The sequence below is a fragment of the Xiphophorus couchianus genome, chromosome 4 (genome assembly GCF_001444195.1).
Source record: "Xiphophorus couchianus chromosome 4, X_couchianus-1.0, whole genome shotgun sequence".
NCBI lineage: Eukaryota > Metazoa > Chordata > Actinopteri > Cyprinodontiformes > Poeciliidae > Xiphophorus > Xiphophorus couchianus.
In genome coordinates, this window is record NC_040231.1 from 29,810,812 (window position 1) to 29,834,653 (window position 23,842).

At 37.2% G+C, this 23,842-nt stretch overlaps 1 protein-coding gene across 1 annotated transcript in view; it reads right to left on the bottom strand.

Annotated features, from left to right (window-relative positions):
* The window catches only part of itfg1 (integrin alpha FG-GAP repeat containing 1), a 167,348-nt gene that overhangs the window by 128,919 nt on the left and 14,587 nt on the right, over positions 1-23,842 (bottom strand). Inside the window, exon 7 of the mRNA XM_028014996.1 lies at positions 10,274-10,323. Coding sequence (XP_027870797.1) covers positions 10,274-10,323 — 50 coding nt within the window. The remainder of the gene's footprint in view (positions 1-10,273; positions 10,324-23,842) is intronic.

A 23,842-nucleotide genomic window follows, 5' to 3' on the forward strand; every position in this document is an offset into this window, starting at 1 on the left:
CAGAGAAGAGGCATCATGATTACCACACTGAAGCAGTAATTTCTTTCCTTCAAAGGAAAATGGTTTATGGAACATTTTAATGGACCAATTGAGGGGAAAAAAGGATAAGCATGACAATTGTGCATTAACATTAGGAATAGGCAGAGCCGGCACATATCCATAAATCTGCTAGCAGGTGCTGAAATGCTACAGATACAAAAGCCTTCTCTGCCTTTTTTCCCCCATTTGTCTCTAAATGTAACATTACTTCTTTTTGTTTTGCACACAACAATTAAAACACTAAAGTTCAATATTGTACCTGAAAGAAATGCATGAAAACGATCTTAAAGAGTAAAAACAGATCCCACACTGTTCAAAAATATTTTTTAATTATCCTAATTACAAACATACACAATGCGTTTCATTTACTGTATGCCTTTAATTTTTTCCATCTGCTGTAAAATAAATGCGTAACATAAAAAAATAATTTTTTTCCTTCAGTAATTTTTTTGGTATTGTTCCAAATCTTGTAAACAGTTTAAGTCAGAATCACACGACCTTTAACCCTCCTACAGTCTTAAGAGTTTGGGTCAATTAGACCCTGCGAGGTTTTTCCCCTGGTGGGGTCTGGTGGGGCCGCACTTAGTTGTTTTTTGTTTTTTTTTTATATACATAGACCGCCGGACAGATAAATAGGTTGAACTTTAGTATTTACAGTTTTTTCTATTTGCTAGCTGGCAGAAGCAGCAGAGTGTAAAGACATATTCCCTTTTCAAGGATTTACACAGTCCAAGAGAAACAGAGAGAATATTACCGTAATTGCAAAATTATGAGCATATTTAAACACTGTACCATTGGTATACATGTGCAATATCCATGGCATGTGATAGCTGTGGGGCTCATGCTGCACTTTGTTTTTATTATGTCCAAACAACAGACGGCAGCTCAGCTTTCAGTGTCAAAGGCCAGAGAATTTCTATGTTTATTTCCTGTGTTAAAGCAGCCTTAAAGGGACAGTGGCCCAGCAATTCATTAAAACTGTCACACATTTTGCTCCGATGAATTTATTAACTTGAAGATCTCTACACTCTGTTGGTTTCAGGCAAAAATTAATGTTACAAACGAGACTTCCAGAAATAATAAACAAATACGCTTTAAATGTACAGGTACGTCTAAAACAAACTTGGACAACTTTAATATTTTTTGTCACTCATTTCAGAAAAGTGAAACTCTGGTATTGCATAGATTTATTACATACATATAAAGCGAACTATTTCAAGCCTTTATTTGATGCAGTTTTGATGATTAGGGCTTACAGAAAATGAAAACTTAAAATTCAGTGCCTCAGAAAATGAGAGAATTATAAAAGATGAATAGAGTATTGTCAAAAGGAAGATGAAAGACACCAGACCCAATCGTGCAGACGACATAAAGGCTGCTATTAAAGCAACCTGGGCTTCCATTACACCTTAGCAGAACCACAGAAATATTCCACTCTACGTGGAATGAATCTATGCAAGATGCAAGTGGCAAAAAAGTTTGAACTTTCTCACAACATCATAATTTTCTGAGCTGTATCTGGAAGAAAGGATAAACTAGATACTAGATAAGCAGGAAAAGCAATGTGTTTATGCACACACATGCACTGAGGGATATATGGCCTGCTGATACTAACATTAGGTGATTCATGGGAGAATGCACCAAAAACAGAAACAAAGCCAGGAAGAGGAATGGAGACAATCATTTACTAAGAGACCTGCATATACATAATGAAAGAGATAGACATAATAAGAAGATTAACCAGGTTAAAAAACAGTTGCTTGCTGGAGGTGTAGACTATGTTGAAGATTTAAATGATTGGATGTGATTTTACCCAATTGCTAACGTCTGGTTGTGACGGATGTAATGTGCCAACTGGAGCATGGAGGAAGCAAAGCTATGTTTACCGGAAATTGCGTGCGCTGTAGACAACCTTCCCACAGTGTGAAATGAGAATTACTGAGCTGTTCATGAGAGCTCTAAGCTTGAGTTGCAATTAAATGTCTTAAACATCTCTCTTGCTCCAATTTTAATTGCTCAATATTTGGAAGCGATTTTGAACATCTGCCAAACTACGACCATTGGCAGACAACAGCTCTAAAGCAGCACGGAAAATCAAAAATAATCGTTCAAAAGTCATCCTTTTGTGCGCTGATTGGCCCGGTTGAAATTCAACTGCAGAAATCAACCTCAATGGGAGAAATCCCAGAAGGGGCGCTGGAGGGAGATGAGAATCGAGAGGAACTGCATAGGGACAGAATGTCCAGGCTGAAGATGTGTGTGTGTTTTACTTGATGCAATGCGTTGTACAAAATGAACCGATAAAATGAAACAAACCCCAGTCTGACTTTATTGTCTAAATGCAAAAAAAAAAAAGCAATTTAGCATTTTCTCTTTAAGAAATATGCTGCTCCTCTTTTTCCCTCCCTAGCTAAAGTCGTAAGTTGCTATGGCCATCAAAATAAGACCATGAAAGTCTATAACTTATAATAAACACTTCATATTTATAAAATTATATGGACCACAGTTAATAAAATTCAAAAGTTGTATTTCACGAGATGAAAAGACAAAGCATAGTCAATAAATGCTCGTCTGTTTAACAACACCGGACAGATCCTGGTAATAACGTAGAGGAAGACCAACATTATAATGCAAAGCGCCATCCATGGTATTGATTTTCTGTGCTGAGAGAAATTCCACAAAGCCACCAGGATTAAATTGCCAACAAAGGCAATTTAGAGGGAAGTCTTGGAACAAACATGAACAAACAAACAGTCTATCAGACGGAAACTCAATCTGACGAATTTGATCATAAACTGAAATGAACGCCATAAAATATCATTTTTGGATGTTCAATGTGTATGAAGTAGTTGTTCCAAAATGCCAATGTTTTATAATTGGCATAATTCAAAGGCCCTTCCTTTTTTATGCTTTTATTTGTATAAAAGTTTCATAAATAGCTGAAAAAAAGTTTTCAGCTATTTATACAAATAGCTGAAACTTGGGCTTAGTTTATTTTTGCCAAAATATAGTTGTAAAAGTGTAATATCTCCACATGGTGTGCCATAAATCAGGAAACTATAAAAAAAATAAAGAGCAGCAGAAAGAATGACTTATGATATATTTCTGTAACACATTTTTCACCTTATTTAAGCTTTGGGAGAGAAACTAGTTGGGAACACAAAGGGCCAATCTAATCATCTCCCAAAGACTTACAGCACCAACAGAAAGATTGAAGGAACTGTACAATTTTATGAATAAGAAATGTATCTGTGTGGCAGCTTACACGATTCACTACCCAAATATTCTAAAGAATCTAGCATTTTTTGGTAGTTTTTAATGTTAATTTTGATGAAAAATCTGTTCAAATCAGGTGAGAAAGAGAAACTACGAGTGACATCAAGTGTTGATAATGTTATTATTTATTGCTCCATTCTGTTCATCTGACCAAATACAATGTTGACTGCTTGGCCAGTGTTCATCTGATGAAAAATTGGTGCTGTGACATGCATCAACGATGCCATCTAAAGCATTTTTATGTGGTTTTAAGGCTGTAGTTCACTGCTACTTATGGAATTGTTTATTTTTAGTGTAGTTTTGAAATGTGACTGCTGTTGAGCATACTTAAAAAGTGTGGTGCAAAGTATTTCAACCATCCATTATAGAAACGACTCATCTCGCTAACTCCCTCCTGAGACATTAAGATTAGGAGACTGATGACTAGTGTTGCCAAAGTAATTGTCCCGTTAGATTTATGTTGCCTCTTTCGAGTCGGTTAGTATCTCTATGTTTTGACACCTAAATGGGTTTTTTGCATGACTGCTCATCGCTTATAGCGTCGTCAAGGAAGGATAATCCTAATGGGCCACATACATGTATTGAGTTTGAAGCCAGAAATGTCAACAGTTTTACAAAAAAAAAAAAAAAAAATCCTATAAAAATAAAGTGCTTTGTGTTTCTGTGTAAAGACACGCTTGTTTTCGGAGAAAATGAAAACACCTGCTTTGTATGATGAGTCAAAGTCACCATGAATAAAATAATGAAACTATAAATTCTTAATGAGTCAAAAATGCAGTGCAAACACCTTCCATACTGGAAACCATTGGAAGTGTATACAAAGGCAAATAATAATAATAATAATAATAATAAAACACTTCATTAACCAAAGTCCAGTTCACCTGAAGAACACAGAACATTATTATTACTAAGCTGTGTCACTGCTGGCTTAGCATACTTGAACCAGTGGGGAATCTCCTTAACGGACTTCAGAACATAAACAGCATGTGTCACCGTCTCTTTATGAATGTGTAGGTTCTCAGCACTTCTAAAATTTTATCTTAAAATTGACATGAGTACTGTTTTTTTCACACAAAGTTTTCCAGTTTATAGCTTAAATGGTGTAAATAAGTACAGTTCAGAGATACTAGGGGAAACGTTGCTTGTTTCTTTTATCAGATACATCCTTTATTGATATGCATGATGTGCTGTTAGCTATTTGGCTGTCATGAGCAATAGGTTCTTTCTAGATTCTTAGTAATACAGTTTTTCTTTATTTACTATGTCAAAGTGATATGATCTAAAACCCAAATCAGGCGGTTCAGCTGGACCAGACCTGAGGCTTCATGTACAAATGGTTAGCATACACAAAGAAAACTTGATATACAACCTTTTCCAAGCAAACATTAATTGATTGTGGAAATGTGCTTACTTTATAGATTAGAAATATATCATTTTACAAAACTGTTTCTTTTATCTTTTATCAAAGGAGTTTGCCCCACAACTAGCAACAAGTTCCAAAGCGAAATTAAGTTTTAGCCTCAACTAAAGTGTGCTTTTGCGTTAACCATTCGCATCATGCTGAATGCACTGAATTCTGACAAAGTTCAAATACGGTGGCATTTTATTTGTTGATTTAAATGTTCCTTGGAGTGTATTAGACAAAGAGTTCCACCATAACAAAAGAATCAGAGTTAATGACTGTATAAGCACTACTTAATGTACAAAACTACCATATTTTCAGAAGGAAATGTCCAGTCATGTGTTTAATGTGTGTCAAATTAATCAAAAAGTAGTTATCGATTCAAGCTCCTCTGAGCATTTAACACAGTGATGTGAATAAATCTTCATCAGTGCAGACAGAGTGTCTGCCTAGGGTATCTTGACATTAAGCATTATTGGTCCATTGCAGTAACAGTTGAATAGAGAATGTATAGGTTCCCATTCACTCAGACCTAACACTCAAAGGTTTCATATAATTTTCCATATCAAGAAGTAGGAGCAACATGCAACTACTAGAAATAACTCTTCAAAATCATTCAGTTTCACTAACTTTTACTAATATTTACCACACATACAAACAATCTATTCTGCAGCAAGTAGATCAGGGTTTCTGGTCACTCATGGATTTATGGTGTCAACTTTGAGTATCAGGGATGACATCTGTGTGATTGACTGGTGCTGGTTCCTTAATTGCAATGGAACATGATTAAAAAACTGAGTGTGTTTGAGGACGGCCAACTGATGTGTGAAGATTAAGGGATTACACGCTGTAGAATTGCTGATGCCGTCTGTTCGAATTACCCCAAATACATTTCTCTTTCATACAGAGAGGAACACACATAGCTCAAATCTGAAAACAAAGAGGAAATATATTCTATTTATAAATAAGTGTCGGTAAAACCACTGTATTTACTAATAGGTGATATGATAAGAATGTCATTATCATTGGGTTAGGGTAACCCTTGATGGGCTGCATGTATTCATGTAAGCTCAGTGAAACAAATCCTTTCCTGTTGCTCCTAAGATCGAAATAACGATGCCAAGGCAGCTCAAATATAGCGATGGATAATAGAAAAGCTGCCTTGCTATTTTCTTTGATGTGATGATAACTAAAGAATACTCTGGCTGCACAGCTTGGTCTATTTACTGTCACAAGGAATTAAATTCACACTAACCGCTGGCAAGGAAACAGAAAACAATGAAAGAATGTTTGGTTTTTTTCCCCCTCTGGAAATATAATCCAAAACATTTCTTGCAACTTGCTTCCACTACTCTGCGTTTAAAATGAATATTTTATTTGTTTCCCCGATTTTTTTTCCCCTTGGTGAAATGGTGAAATTACAAAATTGAAAATCAGAACGCTGACATGTTTGTGCAGTTTGTTCCGGTGTCACCAATTGAATCCATCATGTCACAGACCTGACCTTTTGCACCGCTCGGTAACTCGCTGGCCGATGCGTCTCTCTGTACATCTCCTACTTTATTTCCACTGCTCTGACTTCCCTTCTCATGTGTAATCACAAGAAAACAGTGGAACGGGCAGTGATGGAATAAGACTAAGGCGGTAGAAAAACCGAGGCGATTAATAAAAAATAAAAAAAAAGTGGTGGAAGAAAAAAAACAAAAAACAAGTGAGAGTCTACTGGCCTGTGACTGATAGATACAGCTGAACAGCATGAAGGGATTAACAGCAGTCTAATGCTGATGGCTTGCTGGGAAATGGCCTGGTCTTCCGTGTTTGACTATATTTTCTCAAGCGTAGGAGAATGCAACCAGTTGCAAACAGTTTTTTGTGTTTTGATATTAGGACTTGTTGGTGTGCATGATGATTTGGTGCATTGAGGATGAGGGTCATTAGAGAAAAGCAACACAACACAGGAAAAGGTTGCATGACAGGAAGCAATTTGGCTTTTTTAATGGGAAGAAGTTGAGACTTAAGATGGCGGTCGTTCATAAAGTGAAGAGGGTTTAAGTGGATAACAAAGAAGCTCCATTCATCTGTAAATCTTTGTCTAGCACCCAAACCTGGGCTTCGTCCTTTGTTCCACTTGATTTGAAAGGCTTCACTTTGCAGAGCAAGTTATACTTTGGCACACTGGATTAGATGGATAAGGGAACTGAACCTTTTACATAAATGAGAAAAGGTTCAGATAGTTTCTTTTATACAGAATAAACACAAATTGAAAATCATTTTTCCCAGAATGACTAATAAACTGTAATTTTAGCTTAACCATTGGTCTATTAAGAACAACCATTCAACTAAATCAAATAAATTAAAATAAAATCAGATATGTGCCATTTAATTTATTTACTGACCTGGACAAAACTAATGTGGAAAGGAGTCCAATTTAGATTTGCTATCACACTGACATTTATTATGTGAAAATGTCATCTGCCCAAAACGATTTAGATTGGCTCAAACTCAGATATGAGAACAGAATTTAGGATCTCCAGTGAATGAAAGCTGCTCGGTCATGTTACACGATTCTAGGTGGATTTTTACAGATTTTTTTACATTCTTAGATATTACACACAGCATTTGAAATGTCTCAAGAGCTCAAAGTGCTGCTAGTAAGACCTAAGGAGCCCATATAAATGTAGATAAGCTGCAAGAAAACTGTGACAAGCAAAAATAATAAATAAAAAGTGAATGTTTGGGTGTCTTTATAACGAACATTTATAATGACACATCCAGGGTTTAAGTGACATATGTAAACACTGTGTTTTATTAATATCTTAAATGCTCTAATATGCTAGGATATCAGGTTTCTTTTTTTTTGCCACATTACATTTTTAAAATTCTTCTGATATAATTTAGCACCTTAGCAGATTAATATTTACATAGGGCTGAAATGATTTCTCGAATGATTCGAGTACCTCGATTATTAAAATTCCTCTAGGAAAACTTGCCTGCCTCGAAGCTTCATTAATTTATGTCTTATTATTTAGCGCGCCGTGTTCCGGCCAGAACATTACTTGCGTTACGTGCAGCTCTCACTTCGGCCTCTGAGTTGTTGACGAATGCAAATGTTAGCGGCATAACCTCCAATTTTCAAGTTTGGCCCTGGGTTTTTTATTGATTGATGATAATGCCTGGATTTTCATCGTTTTTGGGGGACCAATAAGCATCCTTAAAATGACTGGCGCGATGCCTGGAGTACGGCAGCCTTTCGCCTCTGGGAGCTGCTGGTTCAGAGTGAACGGCGGAAAGAGCGCTGCAGGAGTATTTATACAGGTGAGCAGATAGACTGAACACGGTGGGCGGTTGAGTAGTTGATGATTACAGTGTAAGTGTAGCTTTACAGACAAACCGCACAATAAATTTCATATCATCCCTGTTTGAACAAATGAGTGGCAGAAATCATCATGGCGATACATGGCTGGTCGATGAGTTTCTTAGTGTGACAAACGAAGGTGCCGTAAATATTGTATCCCGTATTGCTCCCCCCAGTTCTTACTTTCGTCCCCAGACTTTCGTCCATCGGTTCCCAGACTTACGTTCGTCTGTCCCCTGGTCTATTTCCTTTTACGTTTGCTCGCTTGCCTGCCCCCCACTCCAGGCGACATTTCCCGTATTTTCAAACCCAAAGCGTAACAAGTATGTAGCAAGGTGAGAATTCATCTATTAAACTGACTGAAGATGATTACATAAACTAAAAGCTGGAGCATAGACATTGTTTATAAGCGCATTTGTGAGTCTGGCTTTTTATTATTAAATTGAATAGAATTTCAGATCTTTGTAAAACTTCAGGTTTTTGTTTTTTTTTATCACCCTGCAAGGGGTCTTTTCGTGGGCTCTAGTGTCCCTTTTTTCAAAGTAGGCTGACAGGAAAGGGGGAAGGAGAGGGGGGAAGACATGCGGTAAACGTCGTCAGGTCAGGGAGTCGAACCCGCGACGGCCGCGTCGAGGCCACGTTTTGCCTGAATGTGGGTCGCGCTAACCCTCCGCCACCACGGCACGCCCCAACTTTTCTTCAGGTTAACTTAGAAAGTGAGCTATTATTGTTACTAAACTACAAAAAAGTAACTGTTAAGGATGCTCAAACATGAAAAATTGGACTGATATTGATATCCGATAGTAACACCGGTGTTATGCTAGATTTACCAATATTTTATTTTATTAATTTTTTTATATTACTCGATTAATCGGAAGAATAATCGATAGATTAATCAATTACTAAATTATTCATTTACAACAGCCCTAATACACACATCTGAAAAATTTAACACTGCCAGTAGAGTGGAAGACATAAAAATTCTAGAGCTATGAGTGAAAACTCCCCTTCTTTCATGTCTTTTTTTTTTTAACTTAAACTGCTCTAAAACTGTTCAGTCCTCCCATCACACTTCTGGTCTTAGAGCAGAGCGATAAGTTTGTTCTGTTTTGCTCTTGCTTGATTTTCTTTCCTCCTCCCAAACATTCTAACTTTGCAGAAACCCTCGCTCTGTTTCTGCTTCAATGCCCTTCTTTCCTCTCTTTTTTTTTTCATATTCCCTCTCTCTGCGATAAGATAAAGTACTGTCGAGCTTCTGAATCAACCTGCTGCATTTCAAACAGGCCCCTTTGACAAAAACCAAGAGCCATGGGCTCCCCTTCCTGCTCTCCTAGAATATTAAGTAGTTGGGTGGCAGTGCCAGGAAATCCAGGAAATCCCACGACACATCCAATGAACTTATTAATATGTGTACTATTTGCATCCAGGTGTATAATACGTTAAAGGTACACTTCAGACTAAATTCTCATTCTTTTTTGAGAATGCGAACTTATAAAATGTGCATAGATCAGACTCTGAATCATATAGGGTATAAGGATTATGTAAAACAAATAAGATTGCAGCAACACACCAGTTTTAGAAATATTATGCTAAACTCTCATTCTATTGTATTATGATGCTAAATATACCCTAAATCACCAAATGTATTTGGATAAAAGTGTTGAAAGAAAGGTTTTGTGCAGTGTAAAGATAAAGCTTTAGGTTGATAAGGATTACTTTTAAGTATAAACAAGTCATTATTTTCCACTTGCCAATATCAGAGCATCCGACAGCATAAAGATTACTTTGACAAACAAGGAAGAATACGTTGTAGCTTGTTAAATTTTGTGATAATAGTTTTGTTCTTACCCAAAGCTCAAGGTGTATTATTTTGCATCACCACCTCTCAACCGCACTTCATGACAAAGATAAATCTGTGTATGCTAAAGTAGCAGCTAAGTAGAAAGTTGATGATGGAGCTTTTTAAAAATAAAGCTGGGTATCTTCACACATTATTTAAAACAAACTACTGAACTTTGAATCTGAACTGACAATATTTATTCCACTTCATATGCAATATTTTATATTTTTACTTGAAAGCTACAGGACCAACAAGTTTACAAATTTTCCTGTTTATTTTAGATAGATTCATCTGGGTCAACGGGACTCATAAAATTATCTATATCTGTAAATCAGGTACGGTAATCAGGTACATTTGTTACCTTATTTAGCCAAATCTCAAAGTTTCCAACTTCAGTCGTCAGGAACAAATCTGTTGTAGGAAACAAAGGCGAGAAAAAAGAGAAGACAAGCTATTAGATGGGATATTGTTTTTCCATTTGGTAATTATTCTTCAAATAAAACTGCTGAAATGACAACGTGTTCTAGCCCGGGGTAAAACACATATGAGAGCTTTGCTACTGTAGAAAAACTTGAAAAATTGCAGTCAAAACCTGCACATAAAACTACGGGGTTTTTTCCCTCTTCAATTATTGCTGTAACCGGCTGCTGAGGAGGGAGTGAACTCAATAAGTCAGAACTTCATACCCACATTCTGCAAACTGAATAAAAACAAAATAAAACACAGAAATGACTGCAGGATGAAAAGAAAAAAAAAGAAAGCAGTTTTCTCTGACTTAATTTAGCTGATGGAAATTCCATTTATTTTATTTATTCACTGTTAAACTTGCACAGGAGAAACAAAGACCGATCAAAAGACAAATCATGTTGAATCAACTTTGTCTAGAAACATGTTTGGTATAAATGATATACCAAAAATGTACACAAATAAATTCAGCACACTTTTTTTTTTACATCGACTCTTTTGTGTTTATAGACTAATACCATTAGATTAAATTTTTCGAAACAAACTTGTAGATGCACCAAAACATCCATTGTATGAGTTCCAGATGTATAAACTGCAACATTTTTAAAGTTTGTTTGTCGAGTATAAATGAAATTGCTGGCAACTGCACTGTCACCTGATGACTCACAGAACCTGCTGATGAACTTTCAAATTTAATATGGATGACAGAAAACTTTCAGATCAGTGAGGACAAAAGTGAAGTTCAAGTACTTTGCACAGGCAATCAGAGAAAGGAACTGTGTAGTTTCAAACATTGATGGTAAACGTTTCGTATTAGGTAAGAAAAAGAAAATCTGCTTCATATTTGAGCAATGTCGCATCAGAAATAATACAAGTAGGAACCGAATCACCTAAAGAATATTACAGCTGTTTATTTTACTCAATACAAAAATGCAAAACATACACATTCACCACAAGAAGAATAGATACTGCCATACTTTGCTTCCTGGTCTTCCCAAGAGGAGCACAGCTCCATTATGTAAGGAAACAGAAATATCATAAAGAGGTAGTGTGTTAATGAATAAAAGAAGCTTAATTACACAGTCATCTGTAGTATGTTTTATATGAAAATCTATTAAAGATTCCACAATGAATTAGCTTCTTTGAGCAGTCAGACGGAAAACCAGTTGAAGGAAAAAAAATACATATAATGGAGAAAATATGGTGCTCGGAGCAACAGGATTTCTCTGAGCTTTCTCAGGTCTTCGCCCCCTGGTAATGCCTGTAGCTTTCGCTATTGGAATCTTATAACCCTGCACTTGTACTCATATTGCCTGCGCTTGAAGCTTCGAGCTGCAGGCTGCACTTTTAATGCGGTTTTCTGTGTGCTTCTCTGCGAGACGACGATTACTTTAATTGCCGTGTTCTGTGGCTCTGCCCCAATAATTGGACATGAAATAAATATCGCCATTGATCTGCCTCAGACTAGAGCTGGGCTCGATGCGTTGCAGTGCTCTGCATAGAAGAAAAGAAAATCTGCGTGATAATGGATTGGGAACAAGGAAAGTAGGAAAGGTTGTTGCATTAGTGAGGGGAACAGTGGAGGTCCTGCATAATGAACGTGGCAACGGCAGACATTTTACATCGAGTGATTGCCTCCAACGCACATGCTGTCGCCAGGAGAGAGTTTAAAGCGCAGCGGTGGGATTGGTTATGAATGATGTGTGAAACTATAGACCCACATCATTCTATAACTCAAGAATAGAGCTTAAAATACTTCTGTTAGTTTATAAATCGTTAAATGGTTTAGCACCAAAATGCATTAAAAGGACAGTATTGTGTAAAATCTACTTTCATCATGTTAAAATGTTATTCCCTCATCAAAAGCATAAATGAGTGTTGCCTTGACGCTCTCATGAAGAAAAATCATTTAATCTCCTGTGGTAACAATTCAGCTGTGCAAAATGCCTCATGTGTGACTAGTCCATTCAGCTCCTTCAAACTAGCCAGCAGCAATTAGCAAACACCTGGTGGAACTGGGCATCTGCTGAGCTCATCATATAAGCTACTTCTCAGTGAAAAGCTGGTAAAAAAAATAACAATAAAAATAAAAAAATTGATAAAGGGTGTGACATTGTGAGGACTTCCTGAAGGCCGCGTGTCAGGAAGAGCAGGAGATTTTAAAGAGACAGAAGTCCAATTTATAAGTGTTACTTTAAAAAGTCAAATTTCTTTTGAGTCATATTTGATATGTATAGCATTTGATAACAAATGAAGGCAACATAGCTACTTAATTGTGCTATAAAATGGCACTATGTGCCTGGAAAATACATAATACTGCCCCTTTAAAGATCTGCTCTTGTATCAACCTTCCAGACCTCTCAAGTCTTCTGGTTCTGTTCTGCTCTGCATCCCCAGAACCAGAACCAGAACCAGAACCAGACATGGAGAAGAAGCATTCGGCTTCTTGCCACCTCAAATCTGGAACAAACTTTCAGAAAACGGCACAACTGCAGAAACAATCAAGGCTAAAAACCCACCTGTTTATAGTTCCCTTTGATTCATGATAACTATAACATTGATCAACATGTTTAATGTATATTTGCTTGATGATTTTGATGATTACATTAGACAAAATATGTTTATTGCTTGTTTCATAATTGTTTTTTTCTTATGTTTTTATGGTGTAAAACACTTTAAACTGCCTTGTTGCTGAAATGTGTTATACAAAGAAACTTGACTACAGGACTAAATATTCCACAAGACTCGTGACTCACCTCTGTCCTCACACAGACAAAGAATTTAATCGGGGGGCTTTTAATTTATTACTTGGGCCCAAAAATACCTCAGAATTCAATCACCATCAGGCCCAGAGTCTGATTAGAGCGTTTCCTAAGCAACAGAAACATTTAAGCATCTTAGAGCTAGGTATTTTTCTGAAATATAGCTACATAGTTACATACATCCTAAAACTTCAGCATCCCAACAACAACGATTTACTAGTGAATATTTTCAGATTTAGGATTTGACTACCACAGCCTCAAACTAAATGCCTCTATTTTTTTTTAAACAACCATTAAAACCCAGAATGCTACACTTTAAACTTTGAACAAGTTGTGAACATGAACTCAGAACACTTTACATAAACAAAGCAAGTAACCAATTCATGCATGCATTACACAGAGCGCAGAGTTCACACTGAAACGCTCGCTGTGTGTTTGTCCTTCTCCTCGTTGCTGTGTGCGTCCTGTGGCCTCTACGGGTGGCATCTTGATGAGCTTAGTTAATCAGCCAATCAGGCCTCTTAGACAGAATCCAGCCGGGATTGGCTGATTAGCCGTGAGTCTGCTGATTCAGTGAGAGGAGCGTGTTGGAGCAGAGCGATGCATACAGAGATCTTCATTTCGCAAACTCTTATTGCTGTGACTGTGGAGCAGGTCCCCTGCCTCCCCACCGATCGGTGTTAAAAAAGAGATGAGCACAGACAGATCTCCAGAAATAAAATCTGCTGTTGAGTTCGAATGAAAGACCTTTTTAACTTTTTCTTCCTCAAGTCTGCCTTCATTAGTTCACAATAAACCCATAAAGTACAAATTAAAGGGGCAGTTTTATGTAAAATTGGCTTTTTTGAGCTTTACATCATGTAATAATGTTATTTCCTTGACAAAAACATGCATTGAGTGTTGCTTTGATTTTTTTCATGCATGTTTGAGAAATCCTTTAATATCCATGGCAACCAGTTAGCTGTTCAAAACGTCTTTGTGGTCCTAGCTCCGCCTTTGAGGACGAAGCTCCTCCTTGGAGCTGCAAGTTCCAAGTTTCTGAGCTCCCGCCTGACAGAGCAATTCCACCCCCTCAGCTCCTTCAGACTAGCCATCGGCAATTAGCAAACACCTGGTGGGACTATGCATCTGCTGAGCTCATTGTGCAAGCTACAGCTAAAAATGTTATTAAAGGGTTAACAGAGGAGAGATGTTGAGATGACTTCCTGAAGGCAGAGTTTCAGAAAGAGCAGGAGACCCAATTTCAAGATTTTAAATCAGGAAGGAAAATTTATTTTGAGTCATTATAGATATATACAGGATGTTTTATTACCACTGAAGCTCATTTTGTTACTTGATTGTGCTATAAAATGGAACAACGTGCCTGGTAAACACATAATACTGCCCCTCTAATATAAAACCTAAGTGGTGGCACTACTGTTCAATGTAACACAGTTGTACTTTTTCAAATTAAGAGACATCACATAAATGAGGACAGAAAGACAGAGTCCTCCTTGTAATATTCTCATTAGTTTAGCGTATTCTAACATGGTTTAATTTCACAAACCGTTTCTGAATTAGCATGAGTGTCTTGGTAAATTGGACTTGTGTTGTTTGTCGGGTTCAATAACTCCCACTAAAGAGCAATTACCTTCAATTTACTGATAAAAAAAAATAAAGAATCCAATTGTTTCTAAATTATATTGATATTATGTGCTGTAGAACAACAATAACCAGGATTGGGATGCTATTGTCTTTAGTAATTAAGAAAGCCTGATTATTGTAAAAACAATTAACCCAGCACCTGGTAAAGTGGTGAAACTCCTAAAAGCCACATTAAACTTGTATAAAGCTGCAGTGGCTCTGGTTGAGTCTTATTCTTTTTAGGAGTTCAAATCAAGGAAAACTTGTTTTTTATCCACCTTGGGATTAAATAGTGGCTTGATGGAAGGTTTTTCTTCATAGCACAATTGAGACTTCACATATCAACGTAAAGTTTTATGAAATCTCATTAGTTTTGAAATGATTTGGTATGCTATAAATACAATTTCATCAAACTGAACAAGACAAGAAGACGGCCTAATATATGTGCAGGTCTAATATTGGACTCCGAGGAAAATGTTTTAATATTATTTTCACTCTTTGCTCTGCAAGTCAATAAATGGAACAAAAAAGAATGAAAGTCAATCATAAACTTTTGACAGATCAGTGTTGGTACCATCTGAGAAAGAGGAATAATAACCTAATGGTAGGATTTTATGTGAACAGCAATAAATCAATTAATCTCATGATAAATAGAAACAATATTAATCATTTCAATTTGCAGGATTTATCGTTTCTCTCTTTCTAGCAAAAACTGCATGACAAAAGTCTTCAGTCTGGTGCTTTGCTCTCAACTATAGCCCCTTTTTTCAGGACAATTTTGCCTACACTGTTGACACTTTGTAATTAATTTTATCTGCTGTTTCTGTTGTTTTGTTTTATTATTTTGGATATGTAAAATGTCTTCCAGTTCCAGTGTTAAAGATCAACAAACTTTAAAATCTACTGAACATTTGAGAATGTGTTCTTGCATTATTAAGTTGTTGCCATTCTTGAAAATGATGAAGCATATTTTTTAAATCCACTTTGCTGTAACTCTGAACACAATGGTCAGGCATGTTCTTGTCTTGTTTTACCCATTTTGAGATGTTTAGACAATAAACGAGACAACAGTTTTGTGAAGTTGCCCACTTTCTGTTTCTCTGGCCGAGATAAGGTTTGTCTAAACCAACTTTGCTTTAAAATGACAAAACTTTCTTTTAAAGCATTTTGAGGTGTTTAGACAGTAAATCAACGGGAACACTCAATCCAGATGCCACTTTTGTGAAGCTGTCTGTTTTCTACTTTGCTCACTGAGAAAAAGCAGGTTGTTTTTCTCACTTCTCAACATCTCCATTGAGACACCATGATTAGACATGTTCTGTCTAAAATCACTAAAAACTGTCTTTCTAAAGTCTTGTTGCTATCACTTAACAAGTAAGCGAGATATGTTTAAGAATTTGAAGCTTATCATTCCACTTTACTTTGGAATCAACATTTTCCCTTTTTCCTGTGATTCTTAAAATCTTTCAAACTCAACTGTCCCAAACTATCCATAAATTAAATTCATTTGTTGGTTATTTGGGACAAAAAAGGCAAAGTTTCCAAAAATTAAGTCCTGAACCAGTTCAGCAGTACTGACTTGGCTCTTTGCAGATTCAGTAAATACATGCATTTAAAGCACAAGCTAATGGAGCTGTCATCCTCCACCACTCTGGAAGGATGCATATATAATTGAAGTATATAAATGTGCTTGTGTGTGGGAAGCTGGGCTTGCATAACCACTGCAGGGACTCAAAGCTGTAAGTAAAATGTCATGTTGCCGGGAAATGGGAGATATGCTACCTGTGACGTCTGAAGACACAAAAAACATACTAAAAACCCACAAAGACGACTGAGTGAGGCACCTACAGAAAGCAACACATGGTTCGAGGTAGATCTGGAACTTAAAAAAGCAGCTCACTAGAAGCAAAAGGCGACTCTTTGGCTGCAGAACGTAATCTATAATCACTTTATTATTGCCCAGGCTCGCACGCTGACTCCAGCTTTTGTGACGGTGCTAAAATTGTCCCTCCATCACAATGGCACTTGAAAATTCCTGCCTTCACACCCACATGAGCGTGTTCGCGACGAGGCGCCCGCACGAACACACAAACGCCCACCCCCACACGGCGTGGCTGATTTCAGCACATTATTTAAATGTCTGCGTGTGAATCTGCGAGTTCCTTTGTCATCAGGTTGTGATCCAGCCAATCATCGACAATCAGCCAGTCCTTTCACGCTAACGGAATAATTGCAAGTGTGTCTATTCCTAATAGCAGGGTTTTAAAAGCCCCGACTGACACAGCTCAAGTATTTCTACAACAAACAGCTCCAAAGATAAACTGAGGCACACGCTGCTGCGAAAATGGCTCCGTGCGGCACAAAGGTTCCACTCCTCTTAAGGTCAAATGGAGACAAAAACTCCTTCAACAAGCTCTAGATCTTATTTCTACATCTGAAATCTGCAGCTTGTACTTGGAAAATGATTTGATTACTTAGTAATTAAAAGTGAGCAATTATAGGAGAAATAAAGTGAACTTAAAGGACGCTTTTTCTAAGGCCTATTGCAATAAGCAATAAATCAGTAAATCACATGATAAATTAAAACAAGCTCAGTACCATTTGCATTATTTATCGTTTTTCTCTTTTCTACCAAAAACTGGATAACTAAAGTCTTCAGTCTGGTGCTTTGGTCTCAATTAGCCCTTTTTTTAAAGGATGACTTTGTTTACAGAGACTCCATAATTCACTTATTTGTTGTTTTATTCATTTTGAACACTTAAAATGTCTTCAAAATTCAGTTTTAAATGTTCATTAGACTTTGAAGTTTACCAATCTTTGAGAATGTGTTCTTGCATTATTACACTATTATCATCACATTACCTGAAAATGGCCTCAAAATGACAATATTATCATAATCACAATAACTTCTGGGACTATTTATCAAAATTTGTGATTGTGACAGCAGGTCTACTTTTGCTTCCACTCAGGCAGAGTCAGCATTTTCCTCTGTATTCATTCGGGGTACTTCTTTCAAATGTTACTTCTGCTTAAGACCTTTCAAGCTGAACTAGATCAATCTGGTAAATTGTCTGGGACTTTGTAATTAAAAAAAAAAAAAAAAAGCAAAATCAAGTTATCTGATTCAGGTTTAATCTGAAGAGGAGGAGGAGAAGCGAGAAGAACAGAAGACAGAAGAGATGAGCAGGCCCTCAAATTATTCATAGCCTCTCTGCAGATTTGTTAAGGGGATTGGAGGCAATTTGAAGGCCTCAGTTGAGTGTTTGACTGGAGTGGCATTATGTCCCAGTATTCCATTATGCCGAGGTGCCGTACGGGGATGAAGACCGGCCGTCCTATTAGCCTCTGTATAAACAGATAGGGCAGCGCTTGGGGGATTCTGAGCCGCAGCAGAGAGGGTGAACTCTGACTCTGGGAAGATAGATGGCAGCAGACATGAGTGTGCACCGTCTGCTTGCTTTGACTCACTTTCACATCATTCTCCCCACTTGCCACTGCATCTTCCCTTTATTTGCAGCCTCAAAAGGTGCTATGATGCTTTTTGAGAGGCAAGCAGCAGACATTTGATGGTTTTTGATAATGGACAAGAAAACAAAAAGGTAAATGTGGTAACCGTGTCGCCTAACGACATTTACCCTCACATAAGCACAGGAGGGTAAATTCTGTCAGTAATGAGTGAGAATACTCATTACAGCACGATCATGGTTGTGATTTAAGTATCTCAGACTGTAAGATTTTCTGAAATAACATACCGTGCTTGTTGTGCATGTGGCATGTTGTTAAGTGTAGCTTTAGGACAGAAGGAAGGGCATCAGACTTTAATCACATTTACTTATTACTCAGGTTAAAGCTTCACAATATAATTGTCTATAAGGTCAAAGTTGGGCTTCACATTTTTACAAACAGTTTTTGTTTGAGACAAATCTAAACCATGTTTTTGTTTAATGCAAAACATTTCCATTAACTCATGTTTGCTGGGTTCACTTTGCCTGACTAGAAAAACTGTAGCTTTGAAAAGTCTGTGAGGAAATATAATCTTGATATTTTTTGGGCCCATAAAAACAATAAATGTCACAATCTCTATAGATTTGCTGTTGACCCTTCAAGGGTACAATTATGGATTTTCTGTAGCTGATTGATTTCTAAGAGTAAAAGGTCTCTAAAACATGGCAACAAAACAGAAACTGACAAAATGGAACATTATGAGTTAAAATACTGAGGATATAAGCACAAAAAAGGGTCTATAACTTATTGGCAGAGGAAGCAAATCTGGTTTCCATCATGCTCAGCAGTGTAACAATGCTGATACTACGACTGCAAAATAAAGGGTATCAAGAGTAGTCGTTGCTATATTCGTAACGTCGTTGGAGTGGAGCTGGACTCTCTGACAGTGGTGTCAGAAAGAAGGATCCTGTCCAAGATGCAGGCCATCTTGGACAATGAGTCTCATCCACTCCATGACGTGTTGGCCAGATACAGGAGCACCTTCAGCCAGAGACTCATTTTGCCAAAGTGCACCACAAAGCGCCACAGAAAGCCATTTCTGCCTGTTGACATCAGGCTTTAAAACGCCCAAGTCTGAGCTAATTTATTCAATTTTTTTTCTGCGCTCATTTATAGATTAATATATTGCATGTGATTGCTTGTTATTTATTAATTTATTTGTTTATATCCAGTCATTTTGAACTTGTTACTCTTTAATTCATTACCTGAGATGGAGTAGCTTTCAACAAATAAGAAATTTCCCCTTGGGGTTCAATAAAGTATATCTATTCTATTCTATTCATATGACAAAGGACTGTTTGGAGTGAACTAATGGTTGATTACCATGCTACAAGTTTTCAAGTAGCATTTTTAGGCAAATGCAATATTTAGCCAGTAGGACAGGGCAACAAAAGCTCACACTAGACACAAAAGACAATAATGTTCAGAGTAAGAAGCACAGATTAGAAGGAGAGGAAAGAAGAAAACGGGTGTATACCGCACCTGATATCGTCATGGTAAAGTTTATCAATATTATCACCTCCTCAAAATTTTCTAATATTGTGCAGCCTTTGCTGATACAACATCAAGCATGTAGGGTTTAAAGTTAGATGCACATCTATTTGAAAGATGTTGTACCAATATCTGTCTATTGGTCTATGAAAATTCCAGATTATAGGCATTCAGTGCCTGTGAATAGTCAAGACAGGCTATTGACTTGTTGAAGGCTGGCTCTAAAACCTCTCTCTCTGTCTTCTTAAAGTCATTACCACTTCACCTGAAATAATGTAAATATATTAGCTAAAAACATATTTGTGAATATCATCCATTCCCATAAAGACATTGGGCAAAGTGTTGACAAGAATATTGTCCCAAATTATCTGAAAACAGAAAATCTCTAATGTCTAAATTCAGACTACAACAAACTTCCAGGGAGAGACACTTAGATTCAGATTCTCTCTCTCTTGCTAAGTTAGTCCTAATTGGATTCACAATGAAGAGCACTTTTTAATGAATGTAGAAAATAACATGGAATGACCTCAGAGCCAAGTCCACACTGGGGGGTTTTGATGATCACCTGTTATGTTCTTATTACAAATGATAACATCAACTATCTACTTTACTACACTTATTAAAATCACCTGCTGGCTCCCTTGGAGCAAAGACCACTGACCAGTGATCTCCAGCCATCTGTATTCTATGTCTCTCTTTCCGGCTGGTTCAGCTCAGACTTTTGACATCTGCTTCCAAATCTCATCAGCAGAGCGTGGCTGATCCATCGTCAGCTTCTCTTAAGGATATCTTCTTTCACACTTCGTTGTTTCAGTGGGAAAGGTCAGTGTTCCTCGTCTTATTTTTCAAACAGTTGTAAAGGTTTGCAGTCTCTTTATGGCTTTGACAACTGTACTGCAAATAAATGCTCAAAAAAGGAGAGTATAGTTCATGTCGGTGATCAAATAAAACTGTAAAAATTTTGCTCATGGCGACAAATCCTTCAAGGTTGAAGATTTCCTTTATTTGAATGAATGTTTTCCTTGGTTTTCTGGCCCCAGTCTTCACATTGGCATCTATCTATTGATGGCAAGATATGTGCCATCAATAGATCCTCCAATGACTTTCCTTAACTCTGAGTGTTTTCAGTACAGTAACACTCAGTATTGTTGATCTCAGTACTTCTCAAATAGTGGGGCGCACCCCTGGGCAGGACTTTATAATTGTCTTTATTCATGTTAACTGATAAACAAGCCTCCGCTCACTAGGTGGCAGCCTAGTGCCACCTAGTGATTAGTGTTGATTAGTTTGAGCAGCCACTGTTCAAACTGATCAACAGGCTGCCTGTTCCAGCCAGTAGAAGTAGCTACACAGCCCAGTTGTAAACGAAGCAGAGGAAGAAAAAAAAAAAAACGGAGCAAAGGATACAAGCGCGGGTTTTTGAAATATATCTGCCGTCATAGAGTAGAGATGGAGAAGTCTGACAGTGAAAAGAAAAACCAGTCAGTGAAGCAAGTGTGAGAGTTTTATGGCCAGGTTGAGAGAGTTTTATTTTCAAATACAAGAATACAGTCATAATACTGCAAGAACCAAGTGCTATTAACAGAATTGGTTCAATATTGGCAGAATGTAGGGGCGTGCTGTGGTGGCGCAGGGGGTTAGCACGCCCCACGTTTGGAGGCCTTAGTCCTCGACGCGGACGTCGCGGGTTCGACTCCCGGTTCCGACGACCTTTACCGCATGTCTTCCCCCCTCTCCTCACCCTCCTTCCTGTCTGCCTACTGTATAAAAAATACGAGCCACTAGCGCCGCAAAAACTCTTCGGAGAAAAAAATATATATATATTGGCAGAATGTATTAATTAGTTTTATTTTGTAACCAGGTTGCTGTGTATTGCAGACTTCTGCCAAGGTCCCTCTTGAAAATGAGATCTAGATCTCAGCGGGGTTTACCTGGTTAAATAAAAGGAAATTAAAACATTAAAAAAAACATAAAGATGCAATATTGCCGGAAGAAAGTTGTTAAATTTAAAAGCTTCATAGAGTGATATGTAACGCAAGTCTGGTTCTTTCTCTGTAAAAACAGTTGTTTAAACAATCGTTTCAAAGTCGTGGGGCTGAAAATTTGCTTCTGATGTGCTAAAACATTTAGTACTTAGTCATTTGTTAAACCAATACCATCCATAACTTTACAAGACCTTAAGTACTCCGCAATTTAGTGCAGTACGGTGAAAAGTTATCATAAAATTACGATTTTATTCTCGTCCAACTTTACTCGTATTTAAAACACAAATCAAAAACTCAGAGCCTGGTCCTTATACTCCATCATAAGCCACTAACAGTAGCTCACAGAAAAAGGCCAGGAAATAGACGAACCCTACCTTTTTATTGTTAATGCAAAATGTTATGCACTTTTCATCTCTTCTCATCCGACAAGCTAAAATATAAGCAATATTGCTGCAAATCGTTCCACAATAAATGTTAAAAATGTTATACTTTGTGAAAAACTAGCTGACAAGTAACCAATGGAGTTGTAAAAAGTTTTACTGTATTAAGTCTAAAAATCCACATTCCAGTGAATCATTTGCACTTTTTCTCTTTCAAACTGAATAGTCTTGATTAAATGTTACCGATTCACTCAAACTGATTTTGGAAATTATTTAGAGAACAATAAAACAGCGGTGAAAAAAATTATGATCCGTCAGGGGGGCTAGGGTTAGGTTTCCAGATGAAATTCCTATTAATCCAGTCAAAGACCATCTTGGAGTTTATCATACATAAATCTAACGTTATATGCTCAGGCAAATATACTTGTCCATAAGTTTGGATTCTGTTCTGATGAAGTGAAACTGAACTTGTTTAGGTCATACTGTACATCACTGTATACTGCACATTTGTGGTGCAATTTTAAAAGCGCCAGCCTTCATAGATTGAAGGTGGCTTATCATGATGCATTAGGACTTTTGTTAAATAAGCCCAGATGGACCAGTGCCAGTGAACTGTTTGTATCTGCTTGCATCAGCACTTTGATGGCTGTTTTAAGAAAGTTTATGTATAAATTTATTTGTCGTTTAAACAAGTCTAATAATAGAATTATCCTACTGTTGACTAACGTTAAATATAGTGCAGTAAAATACTCATCTGTACTTTGGTATGACTGCCTCCTGAATGATCAGGAGCGTTTTTTATTGTACTTTTTATTCTTTTATTGTATTTGCTTTCTTTTTAATGTAATTTGAACTTTGAGTCTGTAATAATAAAATCTTTCTAACATATATATGCAAATCCAGTCTAAGTTTAGCTCAGCTACGATGTGCAGTGTTGCGTTCAGGCCAACACACAAAAGTCAGTCTGCAGGCTTGTTGCTAGTCGTCGTAGGTTAAGCTGCAGCCTGATCTTACAAAACACCTTTGCTGGTACAAATAGATCAGAGTGTTGTGCCAACATCCCATTTGGATAAAAATTTAAAAAGCCACACAGACAGATTAAGAAACAAGAAACAAACAGTATGTACTTTGTCAATATTGTAAAAGAAGTCTATTTTTTTAAAAAGTTGTGTGTATTTTGTTGAGTAGTTAAAGTGAGTTTTATAGTGGTTGTAAAACACTGAGGATGTTTGGATAGTTGCAGAGATGGAGGAGAGCAAAAAAGAAAGTGACAGAAGCCAAAGAACTACAATAGCGCAGTGCAGTTTGGTGCAGAGCCTATACATCAGAACAGAATCACTGTGTGACTCCTTAATGAGTGAACTCATTTCTTTGTCTGCCGGTTTCTATTTTAGAACAACTCTTACCTAGATAAGTGAAACTAGAACTTGATAGAAAAAACACTACACATCTACTCATTTTTCAAGTAGCAGCATCAACTTCTGTAGTTTTGAGTTAAATTATCTGATTTTTGGGGGGATTTCCAAAATCAAAACAGAAATTCTGCACTCAAAATACCTTCTCCACTCAAAAACCAGCACTAAGTTCTACTTTTGTATTTCACACAGACAGCAATCTAAAGCAAAGAACATCAGGATAACATCTCCGTATTGGACCTGTAAAACACCTTCCAGCTCTGGCAGCAGCTCTCTGGTTTGTTCAGGCAGCGTGTCTAAAGAAG